At 49.2% G+C, this 20,135-nt stretch overlaps 1 protein-coding gene across 14 annotated transcripts in view; it reads left to right on the forward strand.

Moving 5' to 3' along the window:
- Positions 1 to 20,135, forward strand: part of PPARD (peroxisome proliferator activated receptor delta) — a 135,254-nt gene that overhangs the window by 101,579 nt on the left and 13,540 nt on the right. For all 14 annotated transcript variants that reach the window (XM_078369043.1, XM_078369046.1, XM_078369045.1 and 11 more), the window contains one exon: positions 18,172 to 18,402. In XM_078369043.1, coding sequence (XP_078225169.1) covers positions 18,273 to 18,402 — 130 coding nt within the window. In that variant the 5' untranslated portion in view covers positions 18,172 to 18,272. The remainder of the gene's footprint in view (positions 1 to 18,171; positions 18,403 to 20,135) is intronic.

Genomic DNA, 20,135 nt, shown 5'->3' on the forward strand with positions numbered 1-20,135 from the left:
TTAAATAAATGCTTCCATGCTGTGTTACAGAGGTGAGCTGCTGGCACTGTTACAGCCTCCGCCTGCCCAGACCGGGAAGTACAAGCTGCACATACCTGGCACTAGCCCATTTTAGGGTTGGTGCCTGGGATCCCCAGATTGGCACAGGAATTCTAAGGGCAGTCCAGACAGATGAACGAAAGTATTGCCTCAGCCTGCCTGGGTTCCTGGGGGGAGAGAGGGAGGCAGGAAGCATTAATGGGGGAAAGGTGTGCCAAGCCTTGCCAAGCAGGTCATTGTGGGTGGGGAGACACCGCCTACTTGCTCGGGACGCCCTAGGATTTGGGTGGAGGTTCTTGAGGAGGCACGAGAAAGGAGGGCTGTGACAGAGATTCTGGAGCACCCTAGTGGACTTCCGCTCTGGTGACCCACCAGCAGCCCACCTACCTCTCATCTTCCCAGTTAGCAGCCATCCCCAGGGCCAGTAGCACCTGAGCACTTGGTAAGTAGAAAGACCCAGTGTCTGTTGCCTGGTGTCCTTCCCCAGAGCAGCCGTTTTGGGAGAAACAATGGCTCTGGGTGAAGCAGGAAATGGTATTCCTTGTCAAGATTGTGTTGTCCTGTTGCTGGAGAACTGAGAGACCCTGAGGATCAGCCCTCTTAAGTTCTAGTTGTTGCTTCTCCTTGCATTATTCATCCTCATAGGCCTCCAGGAAGGGGACCAAATTCAGGGCCAGGGCCAGTGGCTTGGTGAGGCATAGGCTGTGCTGTATGGGCCCTGGGGGGAGCTCTGGGGAGTTCTTATTCACCTAGCTTATGGCCACCTTCAACCCTGCATCTTGGAGAGACCCCCGGGGCTCTGGCAGCCAAGTGGGCAGGAGCAGAGGGAGAGGCACCTTGGGAGGGAGAGCCCCAGAAGGAAACAAGGTTTATAGACAGACTCCTGATCACTGCTTGTAATGCTCGCTCAGTGAACAGTGGAAGTGCTTTACCTGATTCTTTCAAGAGAGCCCCTTCTCTCTCCTGCTGAATGAGGCTGAGATCCAGACTGGTTAGAAGCCTGACATGATCTGACATGTGAGACCTTACGCACCCTATATGAATTCCCCAAGTGTCATCAATAAATCACTCCAATTCTGGCATTTCCCCATCTTATCCCGCACACCCCTCCTTCTAGACTGAATCCTGAGGAGTGAGATTGCAGTTTTGACCCATGTTCTTTCTGAGAGGGAGCTGTAAAGCAGGTATAAAATCCAGAAGCTGCTGTCAGAATTATGTGAGAATTGGGAGGTGACATGGATCTTGAGGTAGGCTTCTTCAGCTTTTTCTGCTTCATCTTATTCTCTACAATCATTTGTATCATGCTTGTGAAACCTTTTTTTAAAAAAACTTGCTTACTAACACAGCACATGTTCATTTTAGAAAATGTAGAAAAATCAGATAAGCAGCCGGGTATGGTGGCTTATGCCTGTAATCTCAGCACTTTGGGAGGCTGAGGAGGGCAGATCACCTGAGGTCAGGAGTTCGAGACCAAACTGGCCAACATGGCAAAACCCCATCTCTACTAAAAATACAAAAGTTAGCAGGCGTGCTGGTGCGTACCTGTAGTCCCAGCTACCTGGGAGGCTGAGGTGAGAGAATATCTTGAACCCAGGAGGCAGTAGTTCCAGTGAGCCGAGATCTTGCCACTGCACTCAACCTGGGTGACAGAGCGAGACCCTGTCCCAGAAAAAAGAAAAAAAATCAGATAAGCAATAAAAAAAGAAATAGAAATGACCCCTAAGAGGTAACATTTTGGTATAATACAAGTCTTTTACATTTGCTCCCTCATCTGAGCATTTTCACTGCCATTAAGGAAGGCACATGGTTATTAGTCCCATCTCACAGATAGAAAGCCTGAGCCACAGAGACAGTAGCAGGTTGCCCAGGGGAACACAGCATAGCAAAGACAGAGCTGGGGCATACCTATCATATAATTTAGTACTAATGCTCTCTCCACTATAGCCCAGTCACTATCTTTGCACTCCCAAATTGGATTTCAGATTTTTTCTGCTTCATCTTATTCATTTGTATTATGCTTGTAAAACCTTTTTTTAAAAACTTGCTTACTAAAGTAAGCTGCCTTATCCAAAGGTTTAATAGACAGTTGGAAAGCTCCTGACTGACTTAGGAAAAGAGGTAGAAAACACACTCTTCAGGTTTACAGATGATATAAGGAATTGTTTGCACTTTAGAGTACAGGATAGGGCTTAGAAAACTGTCCAAGAGCTCCAACGACAGGTCAGGAACAACAGGATAACCTTTGGAAGGGGTGGGTGTGAAGGGGCCCCCTCCTATTTCCAGAGCACAGGAAGGCCTGATTCGATGTTTGAGCAGTGGCGACTGGTCTGCCTGGGAATCCTAGTGGACTATAAGCAGTAGGACATGTCGTTTTAACACTTGGGCTTCATCTTACTTCCTGGGAGTGTTAGGAGCTATACATCAAGAGGACGTGATGAACTAAGGAAGAGGGTTTGGGATCCTGTCAATTGCCAAATGCGGTGACTGAGAGATTTCACCTAGAGAAGATAGGTTTGGGGAGGAAAAGGTGCAGACCGAGACTTGGTGACCAGGGGCCAGGCAGGACGGGACCAGGAATGGCAGTTAGTTGAAGGGAGAGTCTAATTGGTCAGGATGCAGAACAGCTTTTTGGCATTAGAGTTCAGGAATGGCAGTGAGAGGCAGTACAGTGGAGTGGTGGAGAGCTCTTCCTCTCATGGCTCACTGGCTCCTGACTCCTGGCTCCTAGAGTCTTGAAGTTAGCTCACTCTTCCACACTCCAATTTTCTCATCTGTAAATGGGGATGATAATGATACCTGCCTTATAGTCCACTTGTAAAACCTAAAGGAGTGATCCATGAAATCAGCTTAGAACAATGCCTGGCACATGGAGGTGCTATGCCCTGTTTGATTCACACAGAAGCTGGGTACGCTCCATGTAAGAAGAGTTGTAGCAGGTCTTCTGCATGCATTTGGTGTGGCCTGCTTCCCCAGCATTTGCCATTCCCTGCCTCCCTGTCTCCTTGTTTCTTTCTCTATCTTCCTCTCCTGGGCCTATGATCCTATATTTCCCCTACCTAGAATACCCTACCCCTCAATCTTTATTTTCTTCTTTGAAACTCTTAAGTGTTTTATTTCTTTTTCTTTAAATTTGTTTTTTTACTGAAAAATGAGACGGGGTCTTGCTGTGTTGCCCAGGCTGGTCTGGAACTACTGGGCTCAAGCAGTCCTCCCATCTCAACCTCCCTGCCCAGCTGCTATGCCCAGCAGTATTTTCTGTAATTAGCATAGTGTACTTTTCAGATTATTTTGGTGACTTAACTCTTGACCTTGAACCTTCCCTGAGGCCTCCAGAGGCAATTTCCTCCTTCTTAGGACTCAGCTGCCCTTCACTCTTCCCTCAGTATAGGCAGTTTTAAAGGCACCCAGGGATTTGTCATCATCTCCCCACCCCACCCTGGGTCTGACCTAGGACTCTGAATCAGGGAGACCTCTCTCCATTGAGTAATAATAGTAGCCTTGGGGTCTTCTCAGTGAGAAGATTGTAGAGTTTAAGGGAGGAAGAAGCACCAGTGCTGCCTCCTCATGGGAAAAATGAAGCCCCCACACCACCACCACAGGACCACCAACCCCAAGGTCACTTGGCAGATTAGCAAAAGGACTAGCCAGACCACAGCCAGGCACCTCAGCCAGCTGCTTCTACATTCGCCCTCTACCACATTTCTACCAATTTATGCTCATCTGATGAGCTCCTCCTTTGAAGGGTCTGGAATGATCTGGAGGGGTCTGGAAAGCGGGGTCAGATGCCCCTGGAAAACTGAAGCCCGTGGGCAATTATCTCTACAGGACTGCCTCAAGTTGCATGGTGAACAGACATCTGTTTTCCAATTATGCCAGTTGTTCCTCTAATACTTGATTATGTGAATCTAACAACAGTCAAAATCTCTGCCTCTTAGGGCTATATTCTTTGGGAAGAGACAAGCACTAAACAAACGAGAAAATATGCGTATACTCTGCCAGAGAACAGTAAGACGAATGGAGAAAGTTGAAGCAGGGAAGGGAGATGGAAGTACCTGAGGGAGGACTGTGCTGGTTTGACATAGGGAAGCCAGGGAGGGCCTCACTGAGATGGCCCATTTGAGAAAAGACCTGAAGGAGGTGAAGCAGTGAGCTGTGGAGATGGGTAACTGGGGAAAGAACTTCAGCTAGGGAGAATAGCAGCCGCAAAGGCCCATCCAAGGCAGGATATGCCCCCTGTGTTTAGACCAGAAGGAGGCCTTGTGCCTGGTGCTTAATGTACCAGAAGGAGTGGAGCAGGCAGGGGTACCAGTTCCAGAAGACCTGCTGGCAGGTATCAAGATGGGCTTTTTCTCTGAGGTAGGAAGCTCCAGGAAGGATTTGATAGACCCAGATGGTATTGTCTGGAACCAGGGTCATAGCAGTAGAGGTGGTGAGAAGTGATGAGATTCTATATATTTATTAAAGGCAAATGGGAGGCTGAGGTGGGTAGATCACGAGGTCAAGAGATCAAGTCCTGGCCAACATGGTGAAACCCCATCTCTACTAAAAATACAAAAATTAGCTGGGCGTGGTGGCATGCACCTGTGGTCCCAGCTACTCGGGAGGCTGAGGCGGAAGAGTCACTTGAACCCAGGAGGTAGAGATTGCAGTGAGCCAAGATTGCGCCACTGTACTCCAGCCTGGTGACAGAGCAAGACTCTGTCTTTTTTTTTTTTTTGAGACGGAGTTTTGCTCTTGTTACCCAGGCTGAAGTGCAATGGCGTGATCTTGGCTCACCGCAACCTCTGTCTCCTGGATTCAGGCAATTCTCCCTCAGCCTCCTGAGTAGCTGGGACTACTATGACCTACAAATTTTTAGCTATTTTACAAATAGCCCAGCTAATTTTTTGTATTTTTAGTAGAGATGGGGTTTCATCATGTTGACCAGGATGGTCTCGATCTCTTGACCTCATGATCCACCTGCCTTGGCCTCCCAAAGTGCTGGGATTACAGGCTTGAGCCACCACGCCCGGTGACTCTGTCTTTAAAAAAAAAAAAAAAAAAAAAAAAAAAAGGCAAAGCCATCAAGATTCATTGACTCTAACTGGAAGGTTGGAGTTTTCATTAACTGAGTTGAGAGAGACCATGCTGGGAAGGTCCAGGGCTCAGTTTGGGATGTGTTAGGCTTGTGCCGCCTTTGGACATCCATGTGGAGATGTCAGAGAAGCTGGCCTAGAGAAATAAATTTGGGAATCATCAGCATACAGAAGGCATTGGAAGGCACAAGCTGACATAAGATCATAAAGAGAGGAAGCGTAGATGGAGAATGAAACAGACCTTTAGAGATTAGGAAGAAAATTGCTAACAGGGACCAACAAAGGAGATTGATAAGACTAGCCAGTGATAACAGGAAAACCTGGGAGGGAGCCAAGTGAAGAGAAGGTGTGGAGGAGGAGTAATCGAGCAGTCATATCACATGCTGTCCTGGGTCAAGTAAAATAAATATCATAAGTGTTTGCTACCAAAAGTTTAAAAGTACAGTGACATTAGCCGGGCATGGTGGCCCACCCTGTAATCCCAGTACGTTGGGAGGCCAAGGTGGGCAAATCACTTGAGGTCATGAGTTGAAAATCAGCCTGGCCAACATGGTGAAACCCTGACTATACCAAAAATACAAAAATTAGCCAGGCGTGGTGACACATGTTTGTAGTCCCAGCTATGGGAGTCTGAGGTGGGAGAATTGCTCAAATCCGGGAGGCAGAGGTTGCAGTGAGCCAGTATCGAGCCATTGCACTCCAACCTGGACAACAAAGTGAGACCCAGTCTCAAAAAAAAAAAAAAGCCCAGGCATGATGGCTCACACCTGTAATTCTGACACTTTGGAAAGCCAAGGTAAGTGGATCACTTGAGGTGAGGTGTTCAAGACTGTCCTGGGGCTAAGATGGTGAAACCCATCTCTACTAAAAATACAAAAATTAGCTGGGTGTGGTGGCAGGTGCCTGTAATCCCAGCTACTTGGGAGGCTGAGGCAGAAGAATCACCTGAACCCAGGGGACAGAGGTTGCAGTGAGCTGAAATCGCACCTCTATACCTAGCCTGGGTGACAGAGTGAAACTGTCTCAAAAAAAAAAGCCAGGCACAGTGGCTCATGCCTGTAATTCCAGCACTTTAAGATGCCAAGGAGGGAGGATCATTTGAGGAGTTCAGTTCAAGACCAGCCTGGCCAACGTGATGAAAACCCATCTCTACTAAAAATAACAAAATTACCTGGGCATGGTGGCATGGATCTGTAGTCCCAGCTACTCTGGAGGCTGTGGTTGGAGGATGGCTTGAGCCTAGTAAGCAGAGGCTGCAGTGAACCAAGGTCATACCACTGCACTCCAGCCTAATGACAGAGCAAGACTTCGTCTCAAAAAAAAAAAAAAAAGTACAATGACATTTAAAAAAAAACCCAAATCACCTCTACCCTATTCATACAGGGGAACGTTCTTCTAGTCTTCTTCCAGTTATTTTCATGGGACTCATGATCTTTATGTAAATAACATTGCAGTAAACAACCCAGTATGTTTTCCTGTGAGGGGAATTTTAGGGTCAAAGAACATGAATGTTTTTAGGTGAGACTCGAACTTGAGATCCATGGGTTCTCCTGACCAATCACGGCTTAGCCATGGGATTTTTCTGTGTCTCCTCTCTCCCTGGGAAGGTTCAGAATCACTCAGCCCTGCAGATCCCTATTCCTGCCTCCCTGCTGTAATTGTACATCCCATTTCTCCTGGGCCAGTCAGAGTTTCATTGTCTCTCATGGGGCCTGCTGGCCACTCACTCAGTGGCTGCCCTTCTTACCACCAGCCTTGGTCCCCTTATCTAAAGCATTCACAGGCCAGCAAGAGCCAGCCAGAGCTTCCCTCAGAGTGGGTGGTGTAGTGATAAATGAAATGGCCCTGCCTTCCCTCATCTCACTGGGTCGATTAAATGAGCGGTGATGTACCTGAAAGCACTTCAGGAACTTGAGTGTCATGCTCTACCAACCGAGCTAGCCAGGTGCTCTTAAAGGCTGTCCTAGTTTTCATTGTTTGAAAAGAAAACAGTAGCTGGGTACGGTGGCTCACACCTGTAATCCCAGCATTTTGGGAGGCCAAGGCGGGCAGATCACTTGAGCCCAGGAGTTCAAGACTAGCCTGGGCAACATGGTGAAAACCCAGATAAAATTTGTAAAACTTAGATAAAAGTTGTATTTTATCTACAAAAATACAGAAGTTAGTCGGGCGTGGTGGTGCGCACCTGTGGTCCCAGCTGCTCTGAGATGGGAGAATCACCTGAGCCCAGGAAATTGAGGCTGCGGTGAGCTATGATTGTGCCATGCACTCTAGCCTGGGTGATAGGGAGATCTTGTCTCAAAAAAAAAAAAAAAGGTATAAATGGTGGTGTCTGTTGTGTCCACACTCTGTAACCACAGATGCCATAGAGCAGGAGAGCAGGGCTGTTGACCTGTAGTTGGCATTCTGGTCACAAGAGCTCTGTGTCAGAGGTGTGAGGGGCTTGGGTGGAGTTGTCAAGCCTGGGAGTGTGGTTGTTAGTGTCAATTGCCCTCATGCTAAGCAGTGACAAGTGCCACATCTGCTCCCCAGATACCTGTGTGTGTCATAGTCGGGAATCACTGAGACAAGGACCTATGGGAGGCTGGAGCCCGGGAGGGCAGAGCGGGAATGAGCCTTGGAGATGATCTAATATGACATTTTACTCAGTGAGGACACAGGTGGGGCAGCCAGAGAGGTACTCAGCTATGAGTCAGGGCCGCATCCCTCAACTCCTCAGCCTGGGTCTTCCCGGGAACAGAACAGACAGCTGCTTCCCAGACCTTGCAGGGCTCTGGGAGGTGGCCTTCCCCTCCCGCTGACTCCCTTGCCAAGTTTGCTGTAACTCTTGCTCCTCCGAGCCTGGCTGAAATTGTCTCCAGTCTGCCCTTTACAGCAGCCTGAAAGATCTTTGTAAAAATGCAGCTCTGTTCCTTCCCATCCTCTCATAACCCTCCTAGGCTCTCTGTTGCCCCTAGAATAAACACCCACATCCTCAGCTTACCCCTTAAAGACCCTGAGTGACCTCTGGCCACGGCCAGCCCAGTTTCTCCTTCCTTGGGCCTCTTGATATCTCTGTTTCTATCACCTTGGGATCCCACTCAGCCCACCTGGGTCAAAGGCTATGTAAGGTCCTCAGGAAAGCTTCTCTTGACCACCGCACCAGACTCACGTGCTCTGAGTGCTGTGCGGTGCTTGGCATTTGTCCTTCAGAGCCCTGGTTACTGCTGGCTAATGTAGCCTGGCACATGGTGGTAGGTACTTGACAAATATTTGTTGAACGAGTGAATGAAAGCAGCTGGCAGGGACCAGAAGAAGGGCAAAGGGGCAGGGACAATGTCCAACCATAGCCCCTGTCATCTTAGCTGTGAAGGGCTCTGGATTGGTCCCCGGCGTGTCTCTCTGCCTACTGGCAGAACCACCCTACTCGGAAGCCCTGTCCAAGCAGCGTGGGGAGCCTCAGGCCCATTAAAGCTTCAGGAGGAGAGAGCTAGTCTCTTCTGGGACCTAGGCAGGCCTTTCCTTTACCTCATTGTCATCTCTCAGCATTTTATTTGGTTTTTAAAATGTCTCTCCCTTCCCTCAACCAACCCCGGATTATGAAACTATCCCACACTACTGTGAAGAAACTGGATAAGATAGGAAAATATAATTAAGAAAATTAAAATCACCTACAGCTTCACCCCTCAGAGAAGAGTACCGTTAACATTTCTGGCCACGTCTTTTCAGTTTTGTTTCTATGCATGTGTATGTGCTTTGACATTGCTGAGCTTCTCTTATTTGTGAAAACCACAGATTTTTAGCATTTTTGCAGTCTTCAGTGGCTACAGTCGGAGGCAGTCAGCACATTGTGTTCCCAGCGGTGAGCTGATGCAGGGATCTGGGTGCCTCTCTCTCCCTACTGTGGGTGGGCGGGTGGCCACATCCAAGGCCCCCTTCTGTGGCAACATTCCTATCCCTGGTGAAGAGTACCCTCTTGTCTCTGGTCTCTTCTCCAGGACATTCTCCAGCCCTGGAGGCTGGGTTGTTCCTAGGGGCTGCATCTTGGGGCAATGGGAAGAACTGTAGCATGGGTGGGTGGCCTTTTCTCTTGTTCCAGCACTCTCCGAACAAAACCAGCCCCAGGCCACTCCTGGGGTTTGGCCTCAGGTGACTCTCTGGGGTGACTCTGGCCAGCTAGAAGGCCACATGGCCTTCTCCTATGTCCTTAAGAGGGTGGAGTGACCTGAATTGGCAAATAGTAAGCAGAGAACATGGCAAGTTGCTGCCCTAGAAAACCAGGGCACTAGGTCAGCACTTAGATTAATGATTGATAGGAAAGGTTGGGAGATAATCAGCCAGACCCATTCTCCCATGGTGTCCCTCACTTCTGTTCCCAAAAGCACCTGCCACAGAGATGGAGCAACCTCTGTCCTGCATCCAGAGGGTGCCCTGTATTACCCTGCAGTGTGGGAGGAAGAAGATGACAGCAACTGGGTCACACACGTGTGTGGCAAGAGGTGGAGGAAGGTTTAGGCCCTTCTCCCTGAAAAAAGAAGCATTTGCTCAAGAGTAGGGAGCTCCCTGCCAGTTCTCTCACCACAGTTGACGGTGAGGCAGGGTCTAAGAAGTTCTGTCTGTGGTGGTCCCTTGGGGTTCAGCAGGCTAGCACATTTCTAGAGCTGGAATATCACCATACAATCCCTTAACACAAGCCACAGATGATGATCATAGCAGCAGCCACTGCGGTCCTTATTTGTAGGGCCCTCACTGTGTACCTCGCACTGTTAGGCAGTTACTGCATCGTTACTTATTCCACATAGCAGCCTCTCAGGTTAGGTGGTAGTATCCCAGTTTTAGTATCTTTCCCAAGTCGTAGAGTGGGAGGGATGAGCCAGAGTTTGAACCGGGGCCTCACTGAAGCTGACGGAATTAAGTTCTTTGGAGTATTGCATCTCCATGGCAGTAATATATGAAAACTGATACAGTGGCAAGTGCTACAACTCAAAAGAGTGTGACTAAGGCTCTTGTTTTTAGTATATTTATTCATTCAGCAAGGGTATGTTGAGCACCCACTAAATGCCAGGCATTGTGCCAGGTGCTGGGACCTACCTCAGTAAGATACAGGGCATTCTCTGGGAACCTGATAAGATGGTGAGGCCAGAGCAGTTAGCAGACATTGCAGTTTGGTATAGTGATTGCAGATCTGGAGGGCCTGGGCCAGGGTTGTGGTGAGAAGGAACAGAATATTGCTAATTCAGGAGAGGTTCCTGGAAGAGGTGCTGGCAGGTCTTGAAGGAGAGAAGGTATTAGCTAGTGGAGAGGGGGGGCATTCCAGGTAGATGACAGTGCAAGCCTCTATGCTCAAGGAGTGATGCTGGATCATGGGGCAAGTAGGGGGCAGGGCAAGCAGACAGGGCTGGAGAGGGAGGCAAGGACCAGAGCCTGTGGCTGTCTTCAGCACACAGGGGTCATTTTCTGGCAGTAATGTCCAGAAGGGCTTTGACCAAAGTGTTCTTGACAGAAACAGCTGGGGACTGGCATTCAGACAGGATTCAGAGGTGATAGCTCCAGACTGAGGCTGAGGGGCCCCACCTGGGCAAGGACATGCCAGCCTCTGGTCCAGTCTTAACCAGCACCATGTATGAGGCACACAGTAGAGTGGCTAAGACTTGAGCCAACCTGCCTTGACTCAAATCCTGTTTCTCTAGTTACTGTGTGACCTTGAGCCAATTACTTTCCCTCTCTGTGCCATAATTTCCACATCAGTTAAATGGGGATAATAATAGTACCTTCCTCTTAGGGTTGTAAGGATTATATTTGTCAACATACAGAGAGCATAGTTGTAGTAAGTCCTTGGAGAAGGGAAGCTGATACCATTGTGATGGAGGTGGTGACTCAACTTAGGCTCTGGTACAGGAAGAGGGCCCATCAGGCTGTACCATGTGGCAGATGGAGCCCATGGAGGCCCCTGGCACACTGACCATCCCCACTCATCCTCTGGATAGGGCAGAAATGTTCCCACACCATGCAGTCTGCCAGTGGACATCAGGGAAACTCCTGAGTCACCGCAAGGAGTACAAGGCACTTGGGGGTTGCCCAGTTGACCAGGAGCACAGAGGGCTGCCCTGAAAGCGAGCCCCTCCCTACTCCTAGCAGAGAGGGGGAAGGGGGACAACTGGACTTGGTGGGAAAGACTGGACCCCAGGTGGCTTAGTTGCTCTGGCCCCAGACCAGGTCTCTCTCGAGCTCTGGGTCATTTGGGTTAAGCTCCTAACTACCACTGCCCATGAAATTCACCTGCCAATGGGCAATGAATGAAGTTGTGCCCCTCCCTGCACCTAAGCTCTCCACAGTTTCTTCTTGGGGCCAGACAGTGGATATTGGAATGGGAGCATGGGGCTACATGTGCACTACAGGGTGTGTGTGTGTGTGTGTGTGTGTGTGTGTGTACTTGCATGTATGCCAGAATTGGAGTAGTCCAGTGGTTTTTTTTTTGCAAGAAATTCTTTTATTTTTATTTTTTGAGATGGAGTCTTGTTTTATTGCCTGGGCTGGAGTGCAGTGGCACGATTGTGGCTCACTGCAACCTCCATCTCCCAGGTTCAAATGATTCTCTTGCCTTAGCCTCTTGAGTACCTGGGATTACAGGTGCATGCCACCACACCCAGCTAATTTTTGTGTTTTTTTTTTAGTAGAGATGGGGTTTCGCCATGATGGCCAGGCTAGTCTTGAACTCCTGACCTCAGGTGATCTACCTGCCTCAGCCTCCCAAAATGCAGGGATTACAGGCGTGAGCCCCCCACCCTTCCCCCAAGCCCTGCCACAAGAAATTCTTTTGCTAGAGACTACTTTTTGGTAAGGGGCTATGTTGCTGCATTTGTGCCCCCTCATTCTGGCTGCAGGGCCCTTGTCTTGTCTGAGGGTCTCAAGCTCCAGCCTCTTTTTTTTTGAGACGGAGTTTTGCTCTTGTTACCCAGGCTGGAGTGCAATGGCACGATCTCGGCTCACCGCATCCTCCGCCTCCTGGGTTCAGGCAATTCTCCTGCCTCAGCCTCCTGAGTAGCTGGGATTACAGGCACGCGCCACCATGCCCAGCTAATTTTTTGTATTTTTTAGTAGAGACTGGGTTTCACCATGTTGACCAGGATGGTCTCGATCTGTTGACCTCGTGATCCACCCGCCTCGGCCTCCCGAAGTGCTGGGATTACAGGCTTGAGCCACCACGCCCGGCCCAGCTCCAGCCTCTTAAGTGGGGCAAAGCTGTGATATGATCAGAGGGCTTCTGGCTCTGGCACAGTTCTGGGGGGTGGAGAGGGGGAATAGCCAACACTGGGACCCAGGCCAAAAAAAAGCCAGGGTTTTTTGCTGGCATACAAATTAAACAGTGTCTGGCTGTGTTGTGGTTGTCATTGTTTTGAGACAGTCTCCTCTGTCACCCAGGCTGGAGTGCAGTGGCACAATCTCAGCTCACTGCAACCTCTGCCTTCTGGGTTCAAGTGATTCTTGTGCCTCAGCCACCCAAGTATCTGGGTTTATGCCACCACGCCCGGCTAATTTTTGTATTTTTAGTAGAGTTGGGTTTCACCATGTTGTCCAGGCTGGTCTTGAACACCCGACCTCAAGTGATCCACCCACCTTGGCCTCCCGAAGTGCTGGGATTATAGGCATGAGCCACCGTGCACAGACTTTCTTTGTTTTTAAGACAGGATCTCAATCTGTCCTCAGGCTGGAGTGCAGTGGTACGATCTTGGCTCACTGAAACCTCTGCCTCCCAGGTTTAAGTGGTTCTCGTGCCTTAGCTTCCCAAGTAGCTGGGATTACAAACGTACACCATCACATCTAGCTAATTTTTATATTTTTTTGTATAGGCGGGGTTTCACCATGTTGCTCAGGCTGGTCTCAAGCTCCTAGCCTCATGTGATCTGCCCACCTCAGCCTCCCAAAGTACTGGGATTACAGGTGTGAGACACCATGCCCAGCCCAGGCTGTGCTATCTTTAGTGCCAGGGCTGATTAAAGGAAGAGGAGAATAGGATTCATTGCAGGAATAGTGGTGGGTGAGATAGCAGCTACCTGAGAAAATCCAGACAGTGGGCCTAGGTCCAGTGGGTCAGGAGAGAGAGTGCAGGGGTCAAGTTTGCTCCTGGCCGGGCAAGCTAAGAACAGTGTGTAGGCAACAGCCTTGGCTTGGGGTAGATGGCAGACCTCAGCTGTAGATGGAGCAGTGAGGCCATGTGAAAATGGCAGGCTTCTGGCAAAATGCAGAGATAGGCTGCAGCACAGTGGTTGAATCTAAATAGGAGCAGCCCAAGGGATGTGTGTAGGTTTTAGAACAGCCAGGCTATATAGCTCCCCTCCCTCTTTGCTGGTGTTCTTGAGAGGTCACACCAGAAGAGACAATTCCAGGCTAGGGAGAGATGTCAGCATGGGAACAATAGACCCTGGTCCCAAATCCAAAATTCTAGCCATATTCTAGAACTGCATCTGAACCTAAGAGGCAGCCACTTGCACCTCCTGAAACTGAGAACAGTTTTCCCGGTTCTAGAGGAAAAACCCACTCATAGCTACATGTGGGAGTGGGAGCTGAGGCTTAGCCGAGTACCACAGCACGGTACACACAGCTGTTAGGGCCTGGCTGGGCTTGAGTGCCTCTGTGTCTGAAGCTCTGCTGTTTTCTGCTTTGTCCTCCAGCATGTTTTCTGAAACACCTTGTTGGGATCTGCAGGCCTGTCACCTGCAAGGGGTGCCTATAAGGCCTTATGGGGCATCTTGAGGCTTGAGTGAGAACCTGAAGTATAGTGGGAGCTCAGTCAGCCTACCTCCCCTCCCTCCAGGATTTGGACCTGACAGAGAGCTTAGTCAGGTCCTCCCCAGGGTCACCAGAGCCTCAGAGGCTGTGTTGTCAATTATATATACTAGGCAGTATTGTAGCTTTTCCTCCTCTGTTACTGCCTGCTAAGGGGAAACCCCACATCTTCATGTTCCCCTCTTCCTGGCTTTCATCACCACAGCCTGCCATGTGCGCTGACACCCCTGCCACGTGGGTCCAGAAAGAGTGTGTTCTCATTGCCTCATCCCACTCACCCTGGCCTCCACTGCCACTGCGCCGTGGTTCTCAGGAGTCCCACCGTCTGACCCTTGTCACTAGCACTGCTCATTCTCTTTTTTTTTGAGATGGAGTTTCACTCTTGTTATCCAGGCTGGAGTGCAATGGCGCAATCTCGGCTCACCACAACCTCCGTCTCCTGGGTTCAGGCAATTCTCCTGCCTCAGCCTCCTGAGTAGCTGGGACTACAGGCACGCACCACCGTGCCCAGCTAATTTTTTGTATTTTTAGTAGAGACGGGGTTTCACCATGTTGACCAGGATGGTCTCGATTTCTTGACCTCGTGATCCACCCACCTCGGCCTCCCAAAGTGCTGGGATTACAGGCATGAGCCACCGCGCCCGGCCTGCACTCCTCATTCTCTTGGGACTCACCCCTTCTGAAGCCTCCCGTGGCCCCTTCTCACCTTCCCCTTCTTCCTCCGTCTCCAGGCTTTCAATCTTGTGGCGCATGAAGAATTGGTTTCTGGTACTTACTATTTGGATAATGGCTAGATTTTTTTTGAAAGCTGACTAATGCCACTGCAGTCACAAACTGCTCTTGGTGATTGCCGAGTCCTTTTTCCAGTATTGTGACCAACCTCCACCCCAGAATTGTACTCTCCTCTTTAGCTAGTGTCTCTTATTTTCAATTAGGATAGTGTTCAGTTGCATGCAACAGAAATCCGGTAATCAATGCGTAGTAAAATGAGTTTGATACTTTTCACCTAACAAGCATTCTGGAGGTCGCCATTGCAGCGTGCGTCCAGCAGCTTCTGGAGGCCACAGTGGCCGGATGCTTTTAGACTCTCCACCCACCTCCTACCCTGCTTTCCGCTGCTCCAAAGGCAGCTGCTACACCTCTAGGCATAGTATTCCTGTTCCAGGCAGGAAGACGGGAAGAGCAGAAGTTTGTTTCTATTAGGAAATAATAGCTTTTTCAGAAACTTCTCGTGGTAGATTTCTGTTCATATATTGTTGGTCAGAATTATGCCAATGAACTCTGTAGCTGCAAGAGAGCTTGGGAAATTGAGTGTTTAGGTAGGCACATCACTGATCCAGAGAAGACTGAGACTCATAAGGAGAATGGAGCTGGGGAGAGGTGGGAGTGGCTGTCCCAGCTGCCACTTAGAAAAAGCCACAGGGCCAGCAGGACAGCACCTGTGAACATTTCCTGTGCTCTGGTTCTGGTGCTTCCCAAGTTTAACACCCAGGGGCAAGTGGTCAGGGACTGATCCTTGAGGAACTGACGTATATTAAACAAACTCTTAGGTCCCTACAATGCAGTTTAAATGAGTAGAGTCTGCAGGGGAGAAACTGCCACTAGTGGAGGCGAGACGAGTGGGCAGCCATTGCTCAGCTCTGGGGGTGGGTGCCAGAGGCATGCAGGTGCCTAGTGGCCAGGTCTGCCCAATTTTCAAGAGAAGCCAGAAAACCAAATTTTTTAAAGTTTTTTTAATTCTAACTCTATTTTGAAAAAAGTCTGGTGTTACAGAAAAGTTGCAGAGATTGTACAGAGTCCCCACCTGTCCTTTACCCAGCTAAGATTAAATCTTACATTAAGGAACACTGGTATAATACTATTAACCAAACTCAGTGTGCTGTTCAGACCTTACCAGTTTTTCCGCTAATGCCCTTTTTCTGCTGCGGGATCTGGTCCAGGATCCCACATTCATTTAGTTGTGTCTCTGTGTTCTGCTCCTGTCTGAGAGGCTTTCTCAGTCACAAAGCTAGAGGTTTACATGACCCTTTACAAGTTTTTCCACCCTACTGTAATAATTTGGAAATTCTACATCAGCATCTTGAGACTTTTTTTTTTTTTTTTTTTTTTTTTTTAAGACGGAGTTTTGCTCTTGTCATCCAGGCTGGAGTGCAATGGCGTGATCTCGGCTCACCGCAACCTCCGCCTCCTGGGTTCAGGCAATTCTCCTGCCTCAGTCTCCTGAGTAGCTGGGATTACAGGCAGGCACCACCATGCCCAGCTAATTTTTTGTATTTTTAGTAGAGACGGGGTTTCACCATGTTAACCAGGATGGTCTCGATCTCTTGACCTCGTGATGCACCCGCCTTGGCCTCCCAAGGTGCTGGGATTACAGGCATGAGCCACCGTGCCCGGCCTGAGACATCTTTTGAAAAATAAAGGGACTTGAGCTGATTGAATGTTGATCGCTCCCTCTCATCTTCCACATTATTGTTTTTAAGTTTTGCCTTCTCATTTTATTATAAATTCAAATTATTTTTAAGCCAGGCACAGTGGCTCATGCCTGTAATTCCAACACCTTGATAGGCCAAGGTGGGCAGATTGCTTGAGCCCAGGACTTCAAAACCAGCCTGGGCAACATGGGGAAACCCCATCTCTACAAAAAATACATAAACGAGCTGGGTTTGGTGGTGTACACCTGTAGTCCCAGCTACTCAGGTGGCTGAGGTGGGAAAATCGATTGAGCACAGGAGATAAAGGCTGCAGTGAGCCATGATTGCACCACTGCACTCCAGCCTAGGCGGCAGAGTGAGACACTCTCAAACAACAACAAAAACACTGGAAATAGTGAGAGGGTTTTTTTCTTGTTTTATTTTAGGTTCAGGCTACACATGCAGATTTGTTATATAGGTGAACTTGTGTCACAGGATTTGTTATACAGATTATTTCATCACCCAGGTACTAAGCCTAGTACCCAATAGTTATTTTTTCTGCTCCTCTCCTCCTCCCAGCCTCCACCCTCAAGTAGGCCCCACGGTTATTGTTAAGTCCAAGCAAGAGAAGGCCTGGGGGAAATGACTGGGTACCATTAAGATGTTTTGAGAGGGAATGATTTACTACCAGTTGGAAGTTGCTTTGCTGTGAAGAAGTGAGTTGTTCTCAATTTTGGCTACACATTACAATCACCAGGAGAATTAAAAAAGAACCTCACTGTCAAAGCTTCTCCCCAAACCAATCAAAGGAAAATCTCTGGAGATGTTACCAGACATCTGTCTTTTTAAATATTCCCCAATGATTCCAGTGTACAGCCAAGTTGGCAGGCCTAGAGCAGGGAGAGAGGGCAGAAGGAGTCTCAGATCACTCCAGATTCTGGCTCAGATGAGTGGGTAGACAGGCAGGTGGGTCACTGAAGTAAGGATTACTAGAGGATCAACGGGTTTGGGAAAAATGATGGGTTCTATCTGGATAAGTTAAGTTTGAGCTGTCAGTAAGATATCTAAGAGGCGAGGTTCCACTGATGCTTAACATCTTCCTAAAGCAGATCTTCTGATCCTTCCACAAAGTCAGGTGCAGATATTTCTGTGCTGGGAGACTGTCCACAGTACCTCTCTTATCATCTTTGACTGTGGCATTTGTGGACAATGTTTTACTTGCTAAGGGTTGGAACTGTCTCCTCCTGGGTGATGTGGCCATGGTGTCACCACCCAGTAAGGTGTCACCTTGGAAAGACTCCAGGACGGGGCACATCTTCCTTTGTTTGATGTCTCTGCTATTGAAGGTCTAGTTGCAGATCCACTGTCAACATGATCCGAGAACAGCAGTGCTTTGTGGTTTTTTTCCACACCCAACTGCTGAAAAGATGGGGCTCATTCCTTCAGGAACAGTCGCTCAGGACAGCTGTGATTCTTGGGCCTGAGTGCGGGTGGGGACAGGGTGGGGGCTTCAAGGTGTGATGCATATCTGGATCTCCAGGTGGGCTGGAGAGTTGGGAAAAGCCCCTCAAGTCATTCCAGTGTGCTTCCTGGAGATTCAGAACAAGAGGCAGGGAAGGGTGGCACAGTGGTATGTCACCTCTCTGATTTATGAAGCCTGCTCCAAACCCCACAAACCTACCACAAGAGCCAGGTGGGAAGGGTGGGAGGGCAAGTGACTTGTGATACAAGGAGCAGACACCATGGGATAGCACTACAGGGACTGGGAAGGAGCAGAACAACCCCTTCCATGACAGCAGCCCCCAAGTGTGCCCTACACCCACCATCCTTTCCCTTGTCACTGCCTCCCCTGACCTCTTCCTGTCTTCTCCTCTGCCCAGGCTGATGGGAACCACCCTGTAGAGGTCCATCTGCGTTCAGACCCAGACGATGCCAGAGCTATGACCGGGCCTGCAGGCGTGGCGCCGAGGGGAGATCAGCCATGGAGCAGCCACAGGAGGAAACCCCTGAGGTCCGGGAAGAGGAGGAGAAAGAGGAAGTGGCAGAGGCAGAAGGAGCCCCAGAACTTAATGGGGGACCACAGCATCCACTTCCTTCCAGCAGCTACACAGGTGAGGAGAGGACTAGCAGGGGACACAGGGCAGAGGAGGCACAGCCCGGTGCAGTGGGGGATCTTGGCCCTCTGCGAACGCCATCATGTGGGGTGCAGAGTAGCAGAGTGCTGAAGAACTGGAGCCGGAAACCTGGGTTCACGCCCAGAGCTGTGGGGATCTGCTCTGCCACTCACCAGCATTGGGGCCTGGAGCAGGCTGCACCACTTCCTTCTGTAAAACAGGCCAAGGGATGGTAGGTGATGTGGATATGGGCTCTTGTGAGAATTAAATGAGTGGGCATTTGTAGCACATGTCATCATCATTGTTAGTATTCTCACCACTATTACTACAAGGCATCTGGGACCAATCTCCACTAACAGTGCACTAGAACAATCAGCTGTACCTGGGATTGTTATGATCAGTCAACACACAGTTCAATTGGTCCGACACTGATTACACATCTCATTATTGAGCTGCATTGTAATTACATAACAACACTAAGCAGTTAATATGAATAGCTCAATTAATATTACTTTTATGCAGCCAAACAGTTGTAGCTTCTCCTGTCTCACTTTATTTATTTAACCATTGGTTACCCTTTACTTATCAGCAGTGTAGACAGTTTTCTCTGGTACCCTGTACTGTTCTGTCCTCTTCATCATCATCATGTTATATTCACCTTCAAAAGCACCCAGAATTCATGCAGCCCCTGGCTCTCCCTGCTGCTGTTCCCCTTGCCTTTTATTTATTTGTTTGTTTGTTTATTATTTATTTATATAAGAGACGGGGATTCACCATGTTGGCCAAGGTGGTCTCGAACTCCTAGCCTCAAGTGATCCACCCACCCTGGCCTCCCAAAGTGCTGGGATTACAGGCGTGAGCCACTGAGCCTGGCCCCCCCTGCTTTTTAGTTTTCGTTTTTGGGTTTTTTTTTTTTTTGAGACAAACTTTCCTTCTGTTGCCCAGACTAGAGTGCAGTGGTGCAATCTCAGTGCCAGGAGTAGACGGCCTACACTTGCTGCTGCTTTTGGCTGCAGGAGATCCTAGCCACAGGTGGCGACTCAGGCAGAGGAGCAAGCCAACCCCACAGGGATGGTCTGTGGACCCCGGTGACTGCATGGAACGGGAGGAGGCAGTTGGTGTTCAAGCTAAGGCAGGGTGGAGGCTGTGGAGTTAGTGCACGCTCTTGTTTGGGTTTGCAGCTAAGATGGGTCTGAATCCTTGAGCCACACCTCTTTGAACCTGCAAAACAAATCTCAGAATTTTGCAGAAGTTCTTCCTCTTCAGTGTAATAAGGTTGGGTAGAAGGAGTGTAGAGCCATCATTCAATCCTTCTGCTCCCACCCAGGATCACCTGGGAGTGACCAAAGTAGGCTTAATGTGATTGTAGGGCCAAAGTGAAGGTGTCCCCGCTTCCTCGAGTGACCAACTTTCTGTCTATTGGCTGGTAACTGGGATGGCTTTGGAGACAGCCTGTCTCAGAAGAGGGGAATGGCTAACCAGGAGTGATAATTCACTCAGTGCTAGTAGCACATACTGTTCTAAATCTGAGGAAGGTGGAGAGGGTTAGAAAGCAAAGAGAAGACAGTGGGGACTAAGAATGAGTGTGGGGTGTCATGAGGATGCGAGGGATAATTCGAAGAGAAGAGGCGGCCCAGGGTTTGTGGTTACACTGCCCCACAACCCCACATCTGAGCCCAGGCAGATGGAAGTTCCCTGCGGAGCAGTGTTTTCTGTCCTGGAGTTTCCTA

The sequence above is a fragment of the Callithrix jacchus genome, chromosome 4 (assembly GCF_049354715.1).
Source record: "Callithrix jacchus isolate 240 chromosome 4, calJac240_pri, whole genome shotgun sequence".
Lineage (NCBI taxonomy): Eukaryota > Metazoa > Chordata > Mammalia > Primates > Cebidae > Callithrix > Callithrix jacchus.